The sequence below is a fragment of the Cetorhinus maximus genome, chromosome 8 (genome assembly GCF_964194155.1).
Source record: "Cetorhinus maximus chromosome 8, sCetMax3.hap1.1, whole genome shotgun sequence".
NCBI lineage: Eukaryota > Metazoa > Chordata > Chondrichthyes > Lamniformes > Cetorhinidae > Cetorhinus > Cetorhinus maximus.
In genome coordinates, this window is record NC_135886.1 from 3,521,706 (window position 1) to 3,541,983 (window position 20,278).

A 20,278-nucleotide genomic window follows, 5' to 3' on the forward strand; every position below is an offset into this window, starting at 1 on the left:
GTGATTTTCAAAAGAAGCAAATGTGACGTCAGAAAAAACATTTTCACACGACAAGTGGTTCGGGTCTGGAATGCACTGCCTCCAAGTGTGGTGAAGGGAGGTTTAATTCAGGCATTCAAGAGGACATTTGATGATTATTTGAATAGAAACAATATGCAGGGTTACGGGGAAAAGGCAGGACTATGGCACTAGGTCATAATGCTCATTTGCAGAGCCAGTGCAGACACGATGGGTGGAATGGCCTCCTTCTGTGCCATTAAAATTCTGTGATTCTGTGATTTCCATTTCAGATTGAGTTTCAGTGCACCCTGGTCTAGATATTCTAAGATGGTCGGCAATGTTTCCCAAGATTGTAAGAAGCAATCACACATATTTTCAAGTCAGCTGCAATGGGACTGCATCGTCCACGTCCTTTACAAAAGTTATCCACATAGTTTTGATCGGCTCTAGAAAGTAGATATCCTGTTTCCCAATGTCAGGTTCAATTTGGGACCTTTTACAGTGGATCTGAGGCATCCAGAGATAGGACAGGCAAAGACAGGCTGATCACCCAATCAGATTGCAGAATTGTCACAGGCAGCATTGCAGGAAGTAAAACGTAGGGAATATAACTCATATTTAAATCAAAGTACAAAAAGCAATGTACAAATTGGGAGATGCTTATGGAGTTAAGGGAGAATCATATGTATCAGAACTAAAACTTAAAAAAAAGATTCTATTAAAAAGATGCAACTTCTATATGTTCTCCAGAGGCAATGAGCCGCTTGCAAAATGTGTTTTTCCAAGGCCAGAGATGTTGTTGAATAAGAACAAAAGAAATACGAGCAGGAGTAGCATATTCAGCCCCTCAAGACTGCTCCACAATTCAATAAGATTATGGCTCATCTGATTGTGGCCTCAACTCCACTATCCTGCCTGCCTCGCATAGCCTTTAACTGCCTTGTATATCAAAAACCTGTTTAGCTCAGCATTGAATATATTGAATGAGCCAGCCTGTGCTGCTCTCTGGGGAAGAGAATTCCAAAGATTAACAAGCCTCTGAGAGAAGAAATTCCTCCTCATCTCTGTCTTAAATGGGAGATGCCTTTTATTGTGAAACTGTGCTCCATAGTTCCAGATTCTCCATGTGACAGGAAACGTCCTCTCAACATCTACCCTGTCAATCCCCCTCAGAATCTTATATGTTACAATAAGATCACCTCTCATTCTTCTAAACTTCAATGAGTATAACCCTGTAAAAGCTGCGGCAATGCAGCCTGTGGCAAAGCAGTGTATCACTGACAGCAACTTCCTGATTTCCACGTTTAACTGTGCGTATGCGAATGCCAGACCTTGCTGTCAGCTTGACACAGTAATAATAGCAAGCACTGGCAGCATCACTGTTACTACTACTGCAAATTCTGAGCCAAGATGTGATGAAATTAAATGTATTAAATATCAGGAATGCACAGGAGATCAGCATCTGAAAGATAAGTTGCTGTTAAAGTTTAGTTTCTTGAAGTATTCACTGGAAACGATAACCTCCAACCCAATAATCCCATTGTGTATATGGATCTCAACTTGAATGAGATGGAAGCTTTCTACTGCTTTAAAGGCTTTAAAACAAAAGAGTCATGGACAGGTTCCACTGGTTTGGAAACATGCCAGCATAGTACCCACATTCAGCTGGTGAAGAATCGATTTTGGGAGAATGCAAATGGTTTTACATCAGTAACAGGCAAAACAATATAATAAACTACCAGGAACAAACTTGAGAGTTACCTGTACGATATGCTAGTAAATCTTTGCCTCTGCATGTTCAGTGGTGAAAAATCCTGCTTACTTGTCATTATCAAAGTACGCTTATAATTTATTTCTTTTCCAAAAATGGAAAAGCCCAACTGGTCGCTTTATCCTGGCCATGTAGTTGTGATGCCTTATGCCTCACGGTACAGACTCTCCCTATCCATCTGGAACCATGTCATCTCTGGGGAGAGGGACAAAATTAAATAGAAACTCAGGAAATAAAAATTGAAAAATTCCTCTCTCACCCATTTAACCAGGAACACACATTGATCTGGACTTGGATTACTTTTTGATACAAGGTGACCTCGAAACCAGCCCCGAACAGATGCAGCTCATTTGAAGCACCAAAGTAAATCAGCATTCACCACATGAGCATTAGGAGGGGCATGGAAGGATTTATTAATTGGAACAAATGTTTTGAATTTCATGCATTGGGAGTCAGTGGAATCCAGCAGGGACACAGGTATTAGATGTTTAAGAGTTTGCAGAGTTTGGCAAGTTGGAGGTCGTGTGGTGAAGACTTCAAGAGGTTAATGAGCAGGGTTTCAAGAAGATGAGCCTCTACAACGCTCCTTAAATAGTGGAACCACATTAGCCGTTCTCCAGTCCTCTGGCACCTCCCCCATGGCCAGAGAGTAATTAAAAATTTGGGTCAGAGCCCATGCGATCTCCTCCCTTGCCTCCCTCAGTATTCTGGGACACAAATCATTGGGACCTGAAGATTTGTCCACTTTTAAGCCTGCGGACACCTCCCATACCTTGTCACTCCCTATACCAATTTGCTTAAGAACCTTGCAGTCTCTCTCCCCGAGTTCGATTTCGACATCCTCATTCTCTTGGGTGAAGACGGATGTGAAGTATTCATTCAACACTCTAGCGATGGCCTCTGGCTCCACCCATAGATTGCCCCCTTGGTCCCTTATGGGCCCTACACTTTCCCAAGTTATCCTCTTCCCATTGATATACTTATAGAATATCTTGGGATTTTCCCTACTTTTACCAGACAGAGCTTTCTCATGTCCCCTCTTTGCTCTTTTAATTGCTTTCTTGAGCTCCATCCTGCACTTTCTGTACTCCACTAATGCCTCCGCTGATTTGCTTCCCTTGTACCTGCTAAAAGTCTCTCTTTTCCTTCTCATCGTAACCTGAATATTTCTGGTCATCCATGGTTCTCTGGGCTTGTTACTCCTTCCTATCACCTAGAGGAAACATGTTGAGCCTGTGACCTCCCCAGATCCTTTTTGAACACCCCCCACTGTTCCTCTGTAGATTTCCCCACAAGTAGCTGTTCCCAGTCTACCTTGGCCAGATCCTGCCTTATTTTACTAAAATCCACTCTCCCCCAGTCCAAAACAATTTTTGGCAACTTGTCTATTTCTTTGTCCATAACAAGGTTAAATTCTACCATGTGTGGTTGCTATCACTAAAATGCTCGCCCACCATCACCTCAGCCACCTGTCTGGCTTCATTGCCCAGAATTAGGTCCAGCACTGCGCCATCCCTTGTTGGACCCTCTACATATTGACCTAAAAAGTTCTCCTGTACACATTTCAAGAAATACACTTCATCCCAGCCCTTAACACTATGTCTACCCCAATTAATGTTGGGAAAGTTGAAATCACGTAATATAATTACCATATTGTCATTGTTTTGACACACCTCCACAAATTGTGCACATATTTGCTCCTCAATTTCCCACTGACTAGCTGGGGGTCTATAATAAACACCTAATAATGTGGCTGCCCCCTTTTTAACTCCTCAGCTCTACCCACAAAGCTTCATTCAATGCTCCCTCCAAGATATCATCTCCCCTTACTGCAGTAACTAATAATGCAAAGCCTCCTCCACTTTTACCCCCTCCCCTGTCTCGCCTGAAGATTTTATATCCCAGAATGTTGAGCTGCCAATCCTGACCCTCTCTCAACCACATCTCAGTGATGGCTACTGTATCACAATTCCACGTGTCAATCCTCACCCTTAACTCATCCGTTTTACTTGGAATACCCCTGGCATTAAAGTAGAGGCCATCCAGCCTTGCCTTACTCCCTTGAAACTTAATGCAGCTTTACTCCCTCTGACTTGATTGTTTTACTGTATTATGATGTGGCCCTATTGTGCTAACATTCTGTGTCCCCTCACCCTGCCGAATTAGTTTGAACTCGTCCCAACAGCACTAGCAAACCCGCCTGCAAGGATGTTAGTCCCGCTCTGGTTCAGCTGTAGGCCGTCCCGCTTCTACAGGTCCCACCTTCCCCAGAAACAGTCCCAGTGACCCAGGAATCTAAAAGCCTCCTTCCTGCACCAACTCTTAAGCCATGTATTGATCTGCGCTATTCTACTATTTCTGAGCTCACTAGCACGTGGCTATTTAAGAAGGGTTGTAGAGATAATCCAGGGAACTACAGGCTAGTGAGCCTCATGTCAGTGGTAGGGAAACTATCGGAGAAAATTCTGAAGGAGAGAATCTATCTCCACTTGAGGAGGCAAGGTTTGATCAGGGATAGTCAGCATGATTTTCTTATGCCTAACAAATTTGATTGAATTTTTGAGGAGGTGACCAGGTGTGTAGATGAGGGGAGTGTAGTTGCTGTAGTTTATATAGATTTCAGCAAACCTTTGACAAGGGCCCAGGTGGGAGACTTATAAAGGAGGCAAATGCACATGGGATACAGGGTAATTTGATCAGGTGGATTCAAAATTGGCTTAGTTGTAGGAGACAGAGGGTGATGACAGAAGAATGCTTAAGTGACTGGATGCCAGGGATCTGTGCTCGGTTCCCAATTATTTGTCATTTATGTTATAGATGGGATGGTCAATTGGGCAGATAAGTGGCCATTGGAATTTAACCCTGAAATGTGTGAGGTGATACACTTTGGAAGGAGTAATTTGACAAGGAAGTATTCAATGAAGAGCATGACAATCGTCATGCGTGTCCATAGATCTCTGAAGGCGGAAGGGCATGTTTGTGAACTGGTGAAGAAGGCATTTGGGACAATTGCCTTTATCAATCGAGCCATAGATTACAAAAGTAGGGAGGTCATGTTGGAGTTGTATTGAACATTGGTGAGGCCACAGCTGGAGTACTGTGTGCAGTTCTGGTCACCACATTCTAGGAAGGATGTGATTGCACTGGAGGGGGTGCAGAGGAGTTTGACCAATATGTGGCCTGGGATGAAACATTTAAGTTATGAAGAGAGGTTGGATAGACTTGGGTTGTTATCGTTGGAGCAGAGAAGACTGAAGGGTGAGCTGATGAAGGTGTACAAGATTATGAGGGGCATGGACAGGATGGATAGGGTGCTGCAGTTGCCCGGCGTTGATGGGTCAGTTACACGGGGACACATGTTCAAGGTGAGGGGCAGGAGGTTTAGGGGGGATGTGAGGAAAAACTTTTTTACCCAGAGGGTGGTGACGGTCTGGAATGCACTGCCTGGGAGGGTGGTGGAGGCGGGTTGCCTCACATCCTTTAAAAAGCACCTGGATGAGCACTTGGCACATCATAACATTCAAGGCTATGGGCCAAGTGCTGGTAAATGGGATGAGGTAGGAAGGTCAGTTGTTTCTCACGTGTCGGTGCAGACTCGATGGGCTGAAGGACCTCTTCTGCACTGTGATTCTGTGCTTCTGTGATTCTTGACTAAGGATTTCAATGTCAGAGGGCTCATATAGCAATGAAAGTAAGAAATGTCACAAAGTGACAGTATGCAAGGCCTCTCTGTTGTAGCAAAATGATGGAAGTGGCCAGAAACCATAAGTCCCGCCCCCCCCACCCCAAATATGGCACTTCCCATTTTTTGCAGGGACAGGGGGTATTTCGTGCATGCATGTTTTACAGAGGCAACTGGCTATTTTAATCATTAACTGGACTCCACTAAAGTGGTATTTTGTTAGCCTTGTAGTGAGAAACCTGAATTGTGCAGAATGGACCTGGTAACATCATACTTGAACTTTGGATTCATTTGGATAGCCAGGGTACCTCTTTGGAGTGGTAATGTACCCCTTTGGATCTGTTCCCAAGAAACCTTTGGTGGAGGTCAGGTGCCCTTTGGAATTATTCAAGGGAGTCATAAGTGTGCCTAAAAATGCATAAACTCATTACTGTCAACCTCACTGAAACAGTCAATAGATCTGTCAAAGGGGCCTGTTACAACTGTTAGAAACACCTGTCAGGGGAGCTGTCAAAAGTGTCAAGACATTTAAAGGTCCTGCTCTTTACATCTATGAAATAATTGCCTGGTGTATTAGAAAATGATTGCTTGATATTTCATTCTGTCTGTTGACAAAAATCTGAGGGTTGTCATTATTGGATTAGTGCTTTCTGACTGATTTCACAACCATTCATTATCATAGCAGAGTGCCTGCCAATTTCACAGTTTAATTGACAGCTACAAGTGGTTCTGGACTGTTGATGTGAGACTAAGAACTCCAATGCTTGTTGTCATAAGGAATTGTGTACTAGGATGAAATATTTGTAATAGGAACATATAGAAACATAAAAACTAGGAGCAGGAGTAGGCCATTCGGCTCTTTGAGCCTGTTCTGCCATTCATTATGATCATGTCTGATCATCCAACTCAATAGCCTGCTCCCGCTTTCTCCCCATACCCTTTGATCCCTTTCGCCCCAAGAACAATATCTAACTCCTTCTTGAAAGCATGCAATATTTTGGTCTCAACTACTTTCTGTGGTAACGAATTCCACAGGCTCACCACTCTCTGGGGGAAGAAATTTCTCTTCGTCTCAGTCCTAAATGGCCTACCCCGTGTCCTCAGACTGTGACTCCTGGTTCTGGACTCCCCCACCATTGGGAACATCCTTCCAGCATCTACTCTGTCTAGTACTGTTAGAATTTTATTGGTTTCTGTGACATCCCCCCTCATTCTTCTGAACTCCACCGAATTTAATCCTAATCGAACCAATCTCTCCTCATATGTCAGTCCCGCCATCCCAGGGCTAAACCATTGCTGCTCTCCTTCTATAGCAAGTACGTCTTTCCTCAGATAAGGAGACCAAAACTGCACACAATATTCCAGTTGTGGTCGCACCATGGCCCTGTACAATAGCAGCAAGACATCCCTGTTCCTGTACTCGAATCCTCTGGCTATGAACGCCAACATACCATTTGCCTTCTTTACCGCCTGCTGCACCTGCATGCTTACCTTCAGCAACTGGTGTACAAGGACATCCAGGTCTCATTCCACATTCCCCACTCTCAAATTATAGCCTTTCAGATAATAATCTGCCTTCCTGTTTTTGCTACCAAAATAGATAACCTCACATTTATCCACATTATACTGCATCTGCGATACATTTGCCCACTCACTCAGCTTGTCCAAATCACACTGAAGCATCGCTGCATCCTTCTCGCAGCTCACCCTCCCACCCAGCTTTGTCTCATCTGCAAATCTGGAGATATTACATTTAATTCCCTCATCTAAAACATTAATATATATTGTGAATAACTGGCTGCCATTCAGAAAAAGACCCGTTTATTCCTACACTTTGTTTCCTGTCTGCCAACCAGTTTTCTATCCATCTCAATGTACTACCCCCAATTCCATGCACTTTAATTTTACATGCCAATCTCTTATGTGGGACTTTGTCGGAAGTTATTATAAGGCGTTATTTAGTTGAAGGCATGTAAATGCAGAAAAGGGTTTTTTTTGAATGAGAGTGTTTTTAAAATGTTGTGGAGTCTGCAATAGACACTTAGAGCTTCATTTTATAGAACTTTCTTTTATCTCATCACAGCATGGGTCCTGATGTCTGCCCTTGCCGGATACTAGGTCAATTGACATGGTAGCTCTAAAGGAAAAGGGTGGTGTGTGGGGGCCACGGTTTGGCATGAGTGGGGCTATGATGTCATAGAGTTATAAAAAACCATTGAGGCATGTAGAATAGGATAGGTTGGTGTGGAGGTTTTGAGAGGCCATAGGGATGAGTTGGGGGGCATAGGTTGTGATGGAGGGTGTGAGGGTCCATGGGCATATCTCTCAGCTCCAGGGTGAACAGGAGACTGAATGTGGTCCAGTCAGAGCGAGCAGCTGGGCATTGGGATAGTTCCAGAAACATAGGTGGGAGACAAATAGGCCAGGGTTTTACTGCCCCACCACAGCGTGTCTCCACTCAGCGGATGCAGCGAACCACTGAAATCTCCACTCAGTTCGGCGGGACCCTAATATCCCCCAGGGCCAGAGGGGCTGTAAAATCCTGGCCATGAAGTAGTTTGGGTTTTACAATTTCATTCCAATACCAACGTTGTGAACCTCTTTCTCTGCTGAAGAAGATGGGGAACATTTAGGAGACAGTGATTGTTGTATCGTATATTTTAGGATGATGGAATGCGCCGCCTGGAAGTTTGGTGGAGGCAGGTTCAATCGAGGCATTTAAGAGGGCTTTCGATGATTCTTTGAATAGAAACCAGGTGCAGGGGTACGGGGAAAAGACAGGGCAATGGCACTCGGTCATAAGGTTGATTTAGAGAGCCAGTGCAGGCATGATGGGCCGAATGGGCTCCTTCTGTGCCGGTAAGATACTGTGATTCTGTGAAGAGAATTCAAGGCGGAACAATGCTGGAATTAATAAAGACACACTCTGAATTATTAGTGTTTTCTATACTGTTTGGATAAAGAGTAACTCATTATGATTTCAGATAACAAGAACAAATATTAAACAATGAACTTCTTTACACCACAAGGAGAGCCTGGTATTATACATACACCTGGCTCCTTATAAAGTTATGAAACTCTTTTCTTGTCAATGCACAGAGAGGTTCATTCATCTGTTGTCTCACTATATTTTGCATCACTGTCTCACAGAAAGTCTGATCATTTAACTTGGGGAAACATAATGGGTAAAATGCAGAACATATAAGTTACTCACATACGAAAGAAGCAGTTTTGGGACGAACAGGTTTTCCTATCATGCCCGGCATTGAACTATTTCTCTGCCTTTGTTGGGTCAGTGCACACAATGGGAATACACTGGAGCAAGAAATAGTAAGTTAAATATTATACGTTCCCAAAAGGGCAACAGGTTATCAAGCTGTTATCGGCCCACAGTCATGTGTAAAGTGAATTGGTCCTCCTGAATGGAAAAATAAAGTCCCGAGACGTTTTTGGGCAAGGTGACCGATTTTACCCAAAGTTGATGGAACCAAAGATATGATTCAGCAGGAAAACATCGTTAAAAAGGCTGTCTCTGCTCACTTGCCACAGCCGAGAATGATGGGGATTGCCCAGAATTCTTCAGTATGGCTTCATTTCCCAAAGATTATCAGCAAATGTTGAGTTTCTCTTCCATTGGCAATTGCTGAATTCACCCAAATGACCTTTCACGACTTGAGAATTTATAATGAATGCGAGTGGGCTGTTGGACACAATGATGGTTATCGCAGTTTGTAATCTTGCCTTTTTGCAATGTCCAGGGATACAACACTCCACATATTCCAGTGGATAGTAAACAGGAGCAGGAACCTTGGCTTTTTCTATTTCTTGGGCTGGAAAATGCTGGATTCAATTGCAATGCCATGGAGGAACAAGTTAATACTCAAGCATGGGCCTAATTGCTTTGTACATATAGGCAGCAGCCAGTCGTACACAGGAAAATCCGACTTGCAACAATGGGATGGAAACGCAAGGATGGAGTGGTCAGTGGCACGACCTAGCAATACATCCAAGTCATGAGTTCAAATCCGACCAGGGAAGTTGCTCAATTTAAATTCAATTAATTAATAAATATGCAATAAAATGCTAGTCTAATTAAAAATGATCATGTAACTACTGGATTATTGTGTAAAACCCACCTGAATTACTAATTCCCTTCAGGGGTGGGAATCTGTTGTCCTTAACTGGACTGGCCCTTCCCTAATTAACTTTGAGAAGGTGGTGGTGAGCTGCCTTCTTGAACCGACGTGGTGTAGGTACACCCAAAGTGCTGTTAGGGATGGAGTTCCAGGATTTTGATCCAGCTACAGTGAAGGAACAGCAATATATTTCCAAGTCAGGATGATCAGTGGCTTGGAGGGGAACTTCCAGTTTGTGGTGCTCCCATGTGTCTGCTGCCCTTGTCTTTCTAGATGATAGAGGTCATGGATTTGGAAGGTGCTGTCAAAGGAGCCTTGGTGAGCTCCTTGCAGATGCTACACACTGCTGCTACTGTGCATTGGTGGTGGAGGGAGTGAATGTTTGTGGATGTGCTGCCACACACATGAACTGGTTACATGTTGTATCCAGCAGTTAACTTATCTTCTGGTGCACTTGTGATATTGATATTTTGTGGCTCTAACACAATTGTTTTTAGCCTGATTTATACAATACTTCAAGTGTTTTGTTATAACCCAAATGCTCTTAATTACTTGCCACTTAGGTTGAAGGTTGTCCTTAACTAAAAAGATTATATTTGAGATAAACTAATCATGAGTATATTAATACTTACTTATCATGCTGAATGATCGTATCTGAGGCCTTGTGACAATGGAATAGTTTGGTCAGAGAGAGTATAAATGTTGCGTCTCAGGGCCCAAACTCTAGATTCTGTAGAGTATCCGAACCAACCCAACTGGCAAGATGAAGTGGCAGCTCATCACCCTCGCTTGCATTCAGCTCTCTGAATGTATGATCAGGTAGGGAATTACCACAAGACAAAAGAGGAAATGATTAATATGTCAGCAAGGTACAGAAAATGTGATGACATTTGCAACTTATTTTATTTCTTTACAGAGTGCCCTTGTATAAGGGTAAATCTGGCCGTGATGTTCTTAAGGAGAAAGGGTTGCTGGAAGACTTCCTGAAGAATCATCCATATGATCCCTGCTCAAAGTTTGAACAACCCTTAACTCTGGAGACAAGTGAACCAATGATTAACTACTTGGATGTAAGTAATCTCTCAGTTTACCAAACAAAAGAGAAAACTACATCTTAACTTACATTTATTGCAGCTTCCACCTGTAATCTATGTTATTCTCAGAGCCAGTTGCTGGTTAAGGGCAATAATTCAGTGGCATATAAACTGTGCTTGTAGAACTTGTGCTGTAGATATTTAACCTGCTATAATTTACACGGCAATTGTCAATGGATGGGATTCAGCTGTTCTATCTGTTGTAGGGTGCCGCAAGTCATTTGGACATATGTGGATTAAGTAAGGAAATTTGGCATAGACTTGTTCAACATAAATCATGTAAAATGAATTTGATTATAAATTTTGATGAGGTAACAGTGCAAGTTGATCAGGGTCATGAATTTGATATTTTTCTTTATTTATTCATGGAATGTGGGCTTCACTGGCTGGGCCAGTGTTTATTGTCCATCCCTAGTTGCCCTTGAGAAGGTGGTGGTGAGCTGCCTTCTTAAACCTTTGCAATACTGTTAGGAAGGGAGCTCCAGTATTTTGAATCAGCGACATTGAAGGAGAGGCGATATATTTCGAAGTCAGGATGGTGAGTGACTTGTAGGGGAACTTCCCGGTGGTGTCGTTCCCATCTATCTTCTGCCCTTGTCCTTCTAGGTGGTAGTGGTCGTTGGTTTGGAAGGTACTGTGTAAGGAGCCTTGGTGAATTCCTGCAGTGCATCTTGTAGATGGGACACATTGCGGCTACTGTGCGTCAGAGGTGGAGGGAGTGAATGTTTGTGGATGTGGTGCCAATCAAGTGGACTGCTTTGTCCTGGATGGTGTCAAGCTTCTTGAGTGTTGTGGGAGCTGCACTCATCCAGGCAAGTGGGTTGTACTGCATCATACTTCTGACTTGTGCCTTGTAGATGGTGGGCAGTCTTTGGGGAGTCAGGAGGTGGGTCACTCGTAATGCGATTCCAAGCCTTTGACCTGCTTTTGTAGCCACAGCATTTATATGGCTAGTCCAGTTCAGTTTCTGGTTACTGGTAATCCCCAGGATGTTGATAGTGGGGGATTCAGTGATGAGTCATTGAACATCATGGGGCGATGGTTGGATTCTCTGTGATTGGAGATGGTCATTGCTGACACTTATGTGACGCAAATGTTACTTGCCAATTGCCAACCCAAGCCTGGATATTGTCCAGGTCTTGCTGCATTTGGACATGGACTACTTCAGTATATGAGGAGTCGCAAATGGTACAGAACATTGTGCAATCATCAGCAAACATCCCCAATCCTGACCTTATGATGGAAGGAAGGGCATTGATGAAGCAACTGAAGATGGTTAGGTCGAGGACACTACCCTGAGGAACTGCTGTAGTGATGTCCTGGAGCTGAGATGACTGACCTCCAACAATCACAGCCATCTTCCTATATGCTAAGTATGACTCCAACCACTGTAGATATTTCCCCCTTGATTGGCATTGAATCCAGTTTCGCTAGGGCTCCTTGATGCCACACTTGGTCAACTGCTGCCTTGATGTCAAGGGCAGTCACTCTCACCTCACCTTGGGAGTTCAGTTCTTTTGCCCATGTTTCAGCCAAGGCTATAATGAAGTCAGGAGCTGAGTGGCTCTGTCAGAACCCAAACTGGGCATCAGTGAGCAGGCTATTGCTAAGCAAGTGCCACTAGATAGCACTGTTGATGAACCTTTTTATTACTTTACTGATAATGGAGAGTAGACTGATGGGGCGGCAATTGGCCGGGTTGGATTTGACCTATTCTTTGTGTACAGGACATACCTGTCAATTTTCCACATAGCTGGGTAGATGCCAGTGCTGTAGCTGTACTGGAACAGCTTGGCTAGTGGCGCGGCAAGTGCTGGAGCACAAGCCTTCAGAACTATTGTCGGAATATTGTCAGGGCCCATAGCCTTTGCAGTATTCAGTCCCTTCAGCCGTTCCTTGATATCACGTGGAGTGAATCGAATTGGCTGAATACAGGCATCTGTGATGCTGGGGACATCTGGAGGAGGCCGAGATGGATCATCCACTCGGCACTTCTGGCTAATGATTGTTGCGAATGCTTCAGCATTATCGTTGTACTGCTGTGCTGGGCTCCTCCATCATTGAGGATGGGGATATTTGAGGAGCCTTCTCCTGCAGTGAGTTGTTTAATTGTCCACCACCATTCATGATTGGATGTGGCAGGACTGCAGAGCTTAAATCTGATCTGTTGGTTGTGGGATCACTTAACCCTATCTATCACTTGCTGCCTATGCTGTTTGGTGCACAAGAAGTCCTGTGTTATAGCTTCACCAGGTTGACATCTCATTTTCAGGTATGCCTGGTGCTGCTCCAGGCATGCCCTCCTGCACCCTTCATTCATACATGGACTTCCTAAAGGCATTTGATAAAATGCCACATAACAACTTGTCATCAAAGTTGAAGCCATCGAATAAAAGGGACAATGGCAGTGACTTCATAAATAGAGACATGCAGATCATAAAAGCAAGGAAATTATGATGAACCATTAGACAAAATATTGATTCAACCTCAACTGGAGTCAAATGTCCAATTCTGAGCACCACATTATAGGAAGGATACAAAGGCATTAGAAAGGGGACAGAAAAGATTTACCAGATGGTTCCAGAAATGAGAAACTTCAGTTCCATGGATGCCTTGAAAAATCTGCGGCTGTTGTACTTGAAGAGAAGATTAAGAGTACATTTGATAGAGGTTGTCAAAATCATTGGGAGAATGGTCAAGAACGAGTGGTTACTGATTTAAGGCGGTTGGCAAAAGAACACAAGGAAACACAAGGAAAAAGCATTTTTTACACAGCCGGTGGTTAGGATCTGGAACGTGCTGACTAAAGGAAATTGCATAACTATCGGAAGAGAAAATACTTGCAGGAACACGGGGATAATGTGGGGATGTAGGCCTAGATGAATGGCTATTCTAGTAAGTTAGCAGGACATGATGGGTCTTTTATGTTTCTATAAAAAGGTGGTGCTCACAACATTGAATCCTATTGATCTGGATTTGAAACTTCTGATTCATTGTGAGAAATTACTTGTGATTTCTGTAGACCTGTGAACTGGCAGCTGCTTGTCTAACCAATGCTGATGGTTACTGGGTTAATATTCCTGGGTACCTTTAATGAGCATGGCTTGTGTTGCTGGGTGGGTGTTTAACAATGCTATCAGTCTTGTTAGCATCAGTTAGAGTTGAGATGCGACCTGAAGTTAAAAGAGAACATGAATGAAAGGTGCAACATCATCTTAGCCATGAAGTATATTATTCAGTATAATACATAGGAACAGATGCATTGCTTATTCCTACTCATTAAATCTTTTGCATTTAAATAGCTACACTCTTCTACTTCTGCATCATGTGATTAGAATAAAGGAGTGATGGGAAGATTTACATTTTCTAATGGGTGTAGAGGAACCTGAGCCTAATAACACAATGATATATTTCCAGGTGATATATTTTGGTTTTTTTCTTTTTGCTGACAGTTGTCATACTATGGAGCAATCAGCATTGGGAATCCTCCACAGAGCTTCACCGTCATCTTTGACACTGGCTCATCCAATCTCTGGGTCCCATCAGTTTACTGTTCTGACAATCCATGCAGTAAGTAAATATTACCCTGCTGTTAACATACTTCCCTTTGTGAATTGTCTTCACGTTAAGGTCAGTTGTGTTAGGAAGAGAGTCAAATTTCTACAATAGTCACAGCTGAACAGTGTGTTTTGTAAGATTGGATGAAACCCTAGAATTTTGCTTGGTTATCTCTGGGCTCGGAGAGAAATTTAACCGAGCTTTGATTTCTTGGAGGTTTTCGCTGTGGTTCTTTGTCTCCCTCTGGATATGGATAAATCTTAGGTTGAAGTTACATTAAGATCTTAGCATTAGTGTAAAATAATTTCCAGTTCACACTCCTGGATCGGACGGTTACTGGCAAAGATAATGGACGGTGGATATTTTGCGGCAACAAAGCAAATTGAAAATCTGGAAACTGTTGGAACAACGTTTTGAAACCTTAGTGATAAGTCAGTTCATAAAAATACTAAACTAATCAAAAGTACACAACAAAGGTACATTCTCCATAATGCTGAGTCATAGAGTCATGAAGTCATTACTGCACAGAGGGGACAATCTAGCCAATCGGGTCCATGCCAGCTCACTGTAGAGCAACCCAGTCAGTGCTATTCCATGGCTCTATCCCCATAGCCCTGCTGGTTTATATTCCTCAAGTTCTCACCCAATTTCCTTTTGAAATCATTGATTATTTCTACTTCCCATTCTTGTAGGCAGCAAGTTCCAGGTCACTACTGCCCACTGCTTAAAAAAGTTCTTCCTGACATCCACCTGCATCTTTTGCCCGAATCCTTAAATCTGCACCCTTGGTCTTTAAATTATCAGCTAATGGGAACAGCTTTTCTTTCTCTACCTTATCTAAAGCCATCATAAATTTATTATCTTCTACAACTCTATCAAATTTTCCCTCAATCACCTTTGCTCCAAAGAGAGGGACCCCAGACTCTCCAACCTGACCTGGTAGCAAAAATCCCTCACCCAGGGACCATTCTGGTGTCATGTTAAATTTGATTAGGTTTAAGCTTATCCAATGGCTAGGCTAACAAGAGGGTCTCCCCTAGACTGTCTTCCTTTGTAAGTGTGCACATGGACACACACGTGCACACACATGTCCAACTCAGGGCTCCACCTCACACATGAACACAGCTTTCTGATCCTCCTCACATTCTCAGCACCTCATTCCAAGGAAAAGGGAACCAGTAATACACCTAAGAGGCTAATGAAAATTGGGTGGGTGCTTTTTAAAAATATAAACTTTTAAAAATGTGACTAATTGATTCTTTTCTGGCACAAAAGTTTCTTGATGTATTAGACTAAATGGTGAAATGTTTTTGTTATTAATTTCATGAAATGAATGTTCTGTTCCAGTGGTACATAAAAGATTCAACCCCAAATTGTCATCAACATATCGTTCAAACAACCAGAGTGTATCTATCCAGTATGGTACAGGAGCCATGACAGGAATACTGGGATATGACACTGTCAGAGTAAGTAGATTGTAGCCCCTTCATCAAGTAAATTCAATTACATAACAGTGATAATTGATGTCTAAGGTAATATGTTCCAGATAAGGACACAAAGATCTTGGAATCAAAAGTAATGAGTTTCAATCAGTTGGAAGACGAACAGATACGTGGGAGTGTAATGATGATGTAGCACAGAGTGTCTCAACGTCCAAGTTGAGGATTTGTAATAAAACGTGCCTGAAATTCTTTCCATTGGAATAGTAGATATTTGATGAAAATGCTCCCTTCATTCAATTCAACTCACACCCTTATGTCTATTTGCGTTGAAAGTGGGATATGACATCTGTCAGTCGTCTGCCTTAACTCAGTGGTAGCACTCTGAGTCAGAAGGTTGCGAGTTCAAACCCACTTGTACAGATAATCCAGATTGAGACTGCCATAGTGTTATAGGTAACCTTTGAAGTGGATGTAAACAACCACCATCTACTATTCAAAGAAGCTCATGTGGCTACTCCACATTTCTTTTCCAAAATTTATCCATGAACCAGGATTGTTAAAAAAAAGTTTAATTGGTCATCTAACCCATTGGGGCTCATGATTGGCTGCATGGGTGTGGGAAAATTTATTTGCTAAGTGCAATTTATGGAGAAGATACAATTCACAGGATAACATTCTGCTCAATTTCTCATGAATAATCACTTGACTTTATTTTTCTAGATTTCAAACATGGTTATCCATGGTCAGGAATTTGGTTTAAGTACAACTGAACCTGGTGGTCTCTTTTCCTGGTTTAAATTTGATGGAATTCTGGGCATGGGCTTTCCATCTCTTGCAGCATCAGGAGCTACAACTGTATTTAGTAACATGATATCTCAGAGACTGGTGGATGAGCCTCTCTTCTCTGTGTACCTAACAAGGTGAAAATCTTTTATGCACTTGTTGCTACATATTATTTCCCTGAATGAAACAGGAACTGCTTATTTAGCTTTCACTCAAACAATCAGCTTGCCTTAGTTGTTAACGCTCTTGTCTTTGTGTCAATGCCATGGGCTCAAATGGAATGTAAAACTTGAGCACATTGTGAATGTCAATACATTAGTGTGGCATTGTACTCCACACCTGAAGTTCCATGGGCAGTTTTGGTCCCTGTATCCTAGGAAAGATATAGTTGCACTGGAGGCAGTATATCAAAGGTTCACTAGATTGGTCCCTGGGGTAAGAGGGTTATCCAATGAAGAGATGTTGAGTAAATTAGCTTTATATTCTCTGGAGGTTAGAAGAATTAGAGGTGAGCCTAGTAGTGCTCAATTGCTCAACATTTGATTCTGTGTCTGTGTTCAATGCTCACTGTGTATGATTAGTTAAGCCTGGCTGTGGTCACTTCAAGAGAGAGAGAGAGGCAGAGACTGAACTGAGGCCGGCTGCTGCAAGTGCGGACGCAGGCATTTTTAAAGCATTGTAAATAAATCTTATCCTGTGCAAGTAGAAAATGGTGTATCATCTCTGCATATCTCCGAGGCATAAAATACAACAGCCTCATTGAAACATACAAGATTTTGAAGGGCCTTGACAGGATGGACACTGAGAGGTTATTTTCTGGCTGTGGAATTTAGAACAAAGGGGCACAGAGTCAGGATAAGTGGCTGGGGCTGGCATGTTGAGAAACCTCTTCACTATCAGGATATTGTGAATCTTTGGCATTCTCTACCCCAGAGGTTTGCGGATGCTCCATCATTGAGTATACTTAAGGCTGAGATAGACAGATTTTTGGTCACTCATGGAATTGATGGATTTGGGTAGTGGGCAGGAAACTGATGTCCGTGGTATCTTTTCACTGAGTTTGCTCAGATTATTTGTGGGACACTGCTGTGTACAAACTGCCTACCACCTTTGTCTACACTGCAATGTTAAATACACCTCAAAAGTATGAGTTGGGTGAGAAGAACTTAAGGCCATTCTCAGGATGTGAACGGCTCAACATCAATGCAGGTGCTTTGTTTCAAAGTGATTTGGTTCCAAACCTTGAATTTGTCCTCTGGTGCTTCAACCCAATTCAGAATAGAACCAATAAACAGAGCCAGAATATATTCCGTATCATTCATTTAATAGGTATAGTTGCCCAATTTGAATTTATTATTTTGAATTCATTTTTAGTATTTATGGCAACATTGCAATCAATGACTTTTAGCAGCTGATTTAGAAAGTTGTTGATTTTAGATTTAATACCCAATAGGCAGTCACATTACTAAGTGCTACCTCTAAACTGGAAATGGATCAATCTCTGAGCTTTTCTTGAATTCTCTTTTGTTTTACAGACAGCAAGGTCAGTCCGGCAGTGAAATCCTATTTGGTGGAATTGATTCAAGTCACTACACAGGCCAAATTCACTGGGTTCCTGTCATTCATGATGCCTACTGGCAAATCCTCATTGACAGGTAAGTGATTACCCATCGACAAGAGGAATAGATATTTTCTGCTTCTCTACTGAAGTCTGAGATAATGGTTTTAATAAATTATATTGAAACAAACAAACTAAAAGGAAAGAAGGAATAAAATACTTAGACTGATTTTAAGATCTCAGTTGAATCAGCGTTTATGGAAGATATAATAAATGTCTCAGCGAGCTAGGAAACTCAACTTGCTATTAATTGTTCAATTTGTCTAATACTTGAGGCAGTTTTAAGTCTTTGACGAATTCTTGACGCATTTTTCTCTGTCCAGGGTGACAATCGATGCTGAGGTTGTGGCCTGCAGTGGAGGTTGTCCTGCCATTGTTGATACTGGTACTTCTCTTCTTGTTGGCCCCAGTTCACCCATTGGCAATATCCAGCAGGGCATTGGAGCCACTCCAACTTCCTATGGAAAGGTAAACCCATGTTCCAACATTGGGCGTGGATGTGGAGTATCTGAGTGTGCATCAATGATTCATTCACAATGCAGCCTCGAACAGATCATTTACACTATGACAAAATGCTACACGCTACATTTGTAAAAAATCTTGCAAATCCTCATCCATAATTTGATCTGTGGATATTCCCTCAGCCTCTTGTGGGTGGGGGTGTGGATGGTATGTGGGAAGGGAGGGGTAGAGTGGGCGGGAGAGAGAGGACAGAGTGATGTTAAATTAAATTTCACAAATATGAGGCAACAATCACACTAGTATGGACATACTACCCTATAAATATTTGAAAGGCACCAATATTTGTAGCAAATTGAAGGTGAGGAGTCTTTACATTTTGGAACCATCTTATTCAAGTGGAAAATGTCATGCAGAAATAGTGCACAGTATCAGAAGACAAAATGTAAAATCCATTATCCTATTTATTATTGTTTTGGCATTGAGATGAACACTGATATTTAGAAATTTTTTGGTGTGATGTTGCTATATGGAAATTAAATCTATACTGGGAATCGCCAATCTTTCTCTTTAACCATTTCCTGTTATCCTGCTTGTGTATTCCAATTTCACCTCATCTTTAGCTCAATATTGATTAATTAGGAATGGCATTGCACTATAAATGAGTTATTGTAAATCTTTATACTGACACAATGACTGAATGCTGTTTCTATTTTCTTACAGTACAACATAAACTGTAACAATCTGCAGAACGTGCCTGATGTGGTCTTCACAATCAATGGAGTGGACCTCCCTCTCTCCCCACAAGGTTACACGTTGCAGGTGTGTTATTGGACAGCAATGGGGTGCTAGAATAAACTTTGAAATTTTAGAAGATGCAATAGGAATATTTTTTTAATGTTAATTGTTCTCCTTTTCCTTACAGAAAACTTTTGACGACCAAAAAAGCTGCTCCAGTGGATTTGCCGCTACCAGTAGAAACTTCTGGATCCTGGGAGATGTGTTCATTTGGGAATATTACCCCATTTTCGACATTGGGAGCAGTCGTGTGGGTTTTGCTAAGGCTGTCTAATTTCTTCATCCGTATTCTCATTAAAAGCACACCTCGACCTGCATTTTAAGCCATTACACGACTCCCGAGTGCAGCAGTTGTCACCTGGCTGCAGAGTGTAATAGAGGAAGTCATCATCTCTTGAACAACAATAAACAAATATATACAATTGGCAATTGGCTGTGGTTTGTGCTCAGCAGAACTCTGCACTAAATCACAGCTGAAAAACAATGAAAATAGAAATAACAATTAAATAATTGGCTTGTCACTGTGTGTTTTTATAGGAACAGACTAAGGACACTGATTCTGGATTGGAAATGAGAATGTTGATAGAGTCTAATTACATTCCCTCTCTGATTGTGCAGCACTTTCACTCTGTTACCTTTTGGTTCTGACATTCAGCCGTGATATATTATTGGTGCAGTGATTCACTCCAGAGACATACACATTTCTGCTGAATGTGGATGACCTCTGCAGTGAAACCTGATTTGAAGTAAATGTGATCCTAACATCACACGGCAGCCTTTTCTCTCCTTTTCTCTTCATTACAATCGTTCTTAAAATTGTTCAATAAAATATCAACATGCAACGCATACTCCCAGTTTTCCTGTTTCTTGTTCCTTTTACTTCTGTGTGTGGGGCTGCCTGAATTCATTTCAGATTTGAACTTTCTTGTGAGGTGAT

General features: G+C 42.1%; 1 protein-coding gene across 1 annotated transcript; it reads left to right on the forward strand.

The window, feature by feature from the left end:
* Positions 1-10,352: 10,352 nt before the first annotated feature.
* Positions 10,353-19,615, forward strand: LOC144683374 (pepsin A-like). The gene is made up of 9 exons (XM_078546324.1): positions 10,353-10,408; positions 10,506-10,659; positions 14,136-14,253; positions 15,589-15,707; positions 16,404-16,603; positions 18,002-18,121; positions 18,408-18,552; positions 19,267-19,365; positions 19,469-19,615. Exons 1-9 carry the CDS (start codon positions 10,353-10,355, stop codon positions 19,613-19,615), a joined length of 1,158 nt encoding a protein of 385 aa, XP_078402450.1.
* Positions 19,616-20,278: the final 663 nt, after the last annotated feature.

Bases quoted from the DNA above. Each gene is read 5' to 3' on its own strand.
- LOC144683374 (XM_078546324.1), top strand. From the start codon at position 10,353: ATGAAGTGGCAGCTCATCACCCTCGCTTGCATTCAGCTCTCTGAATGT. The intron at 14,254-15,588 runs GTAAGTAAATAT...GTTCTGTTCCAG, and splicing joins CTGTTCTGACAATCCATGCA to TGGTACATAAAAGATTCAAC. The intron at 18,553-19,266 runs GTAAACCCATGT...ATTTTCTTACAG, and splicing joins CTCCAACTTCCTATGGAAAG to TACAACATAAACTGTAACAA.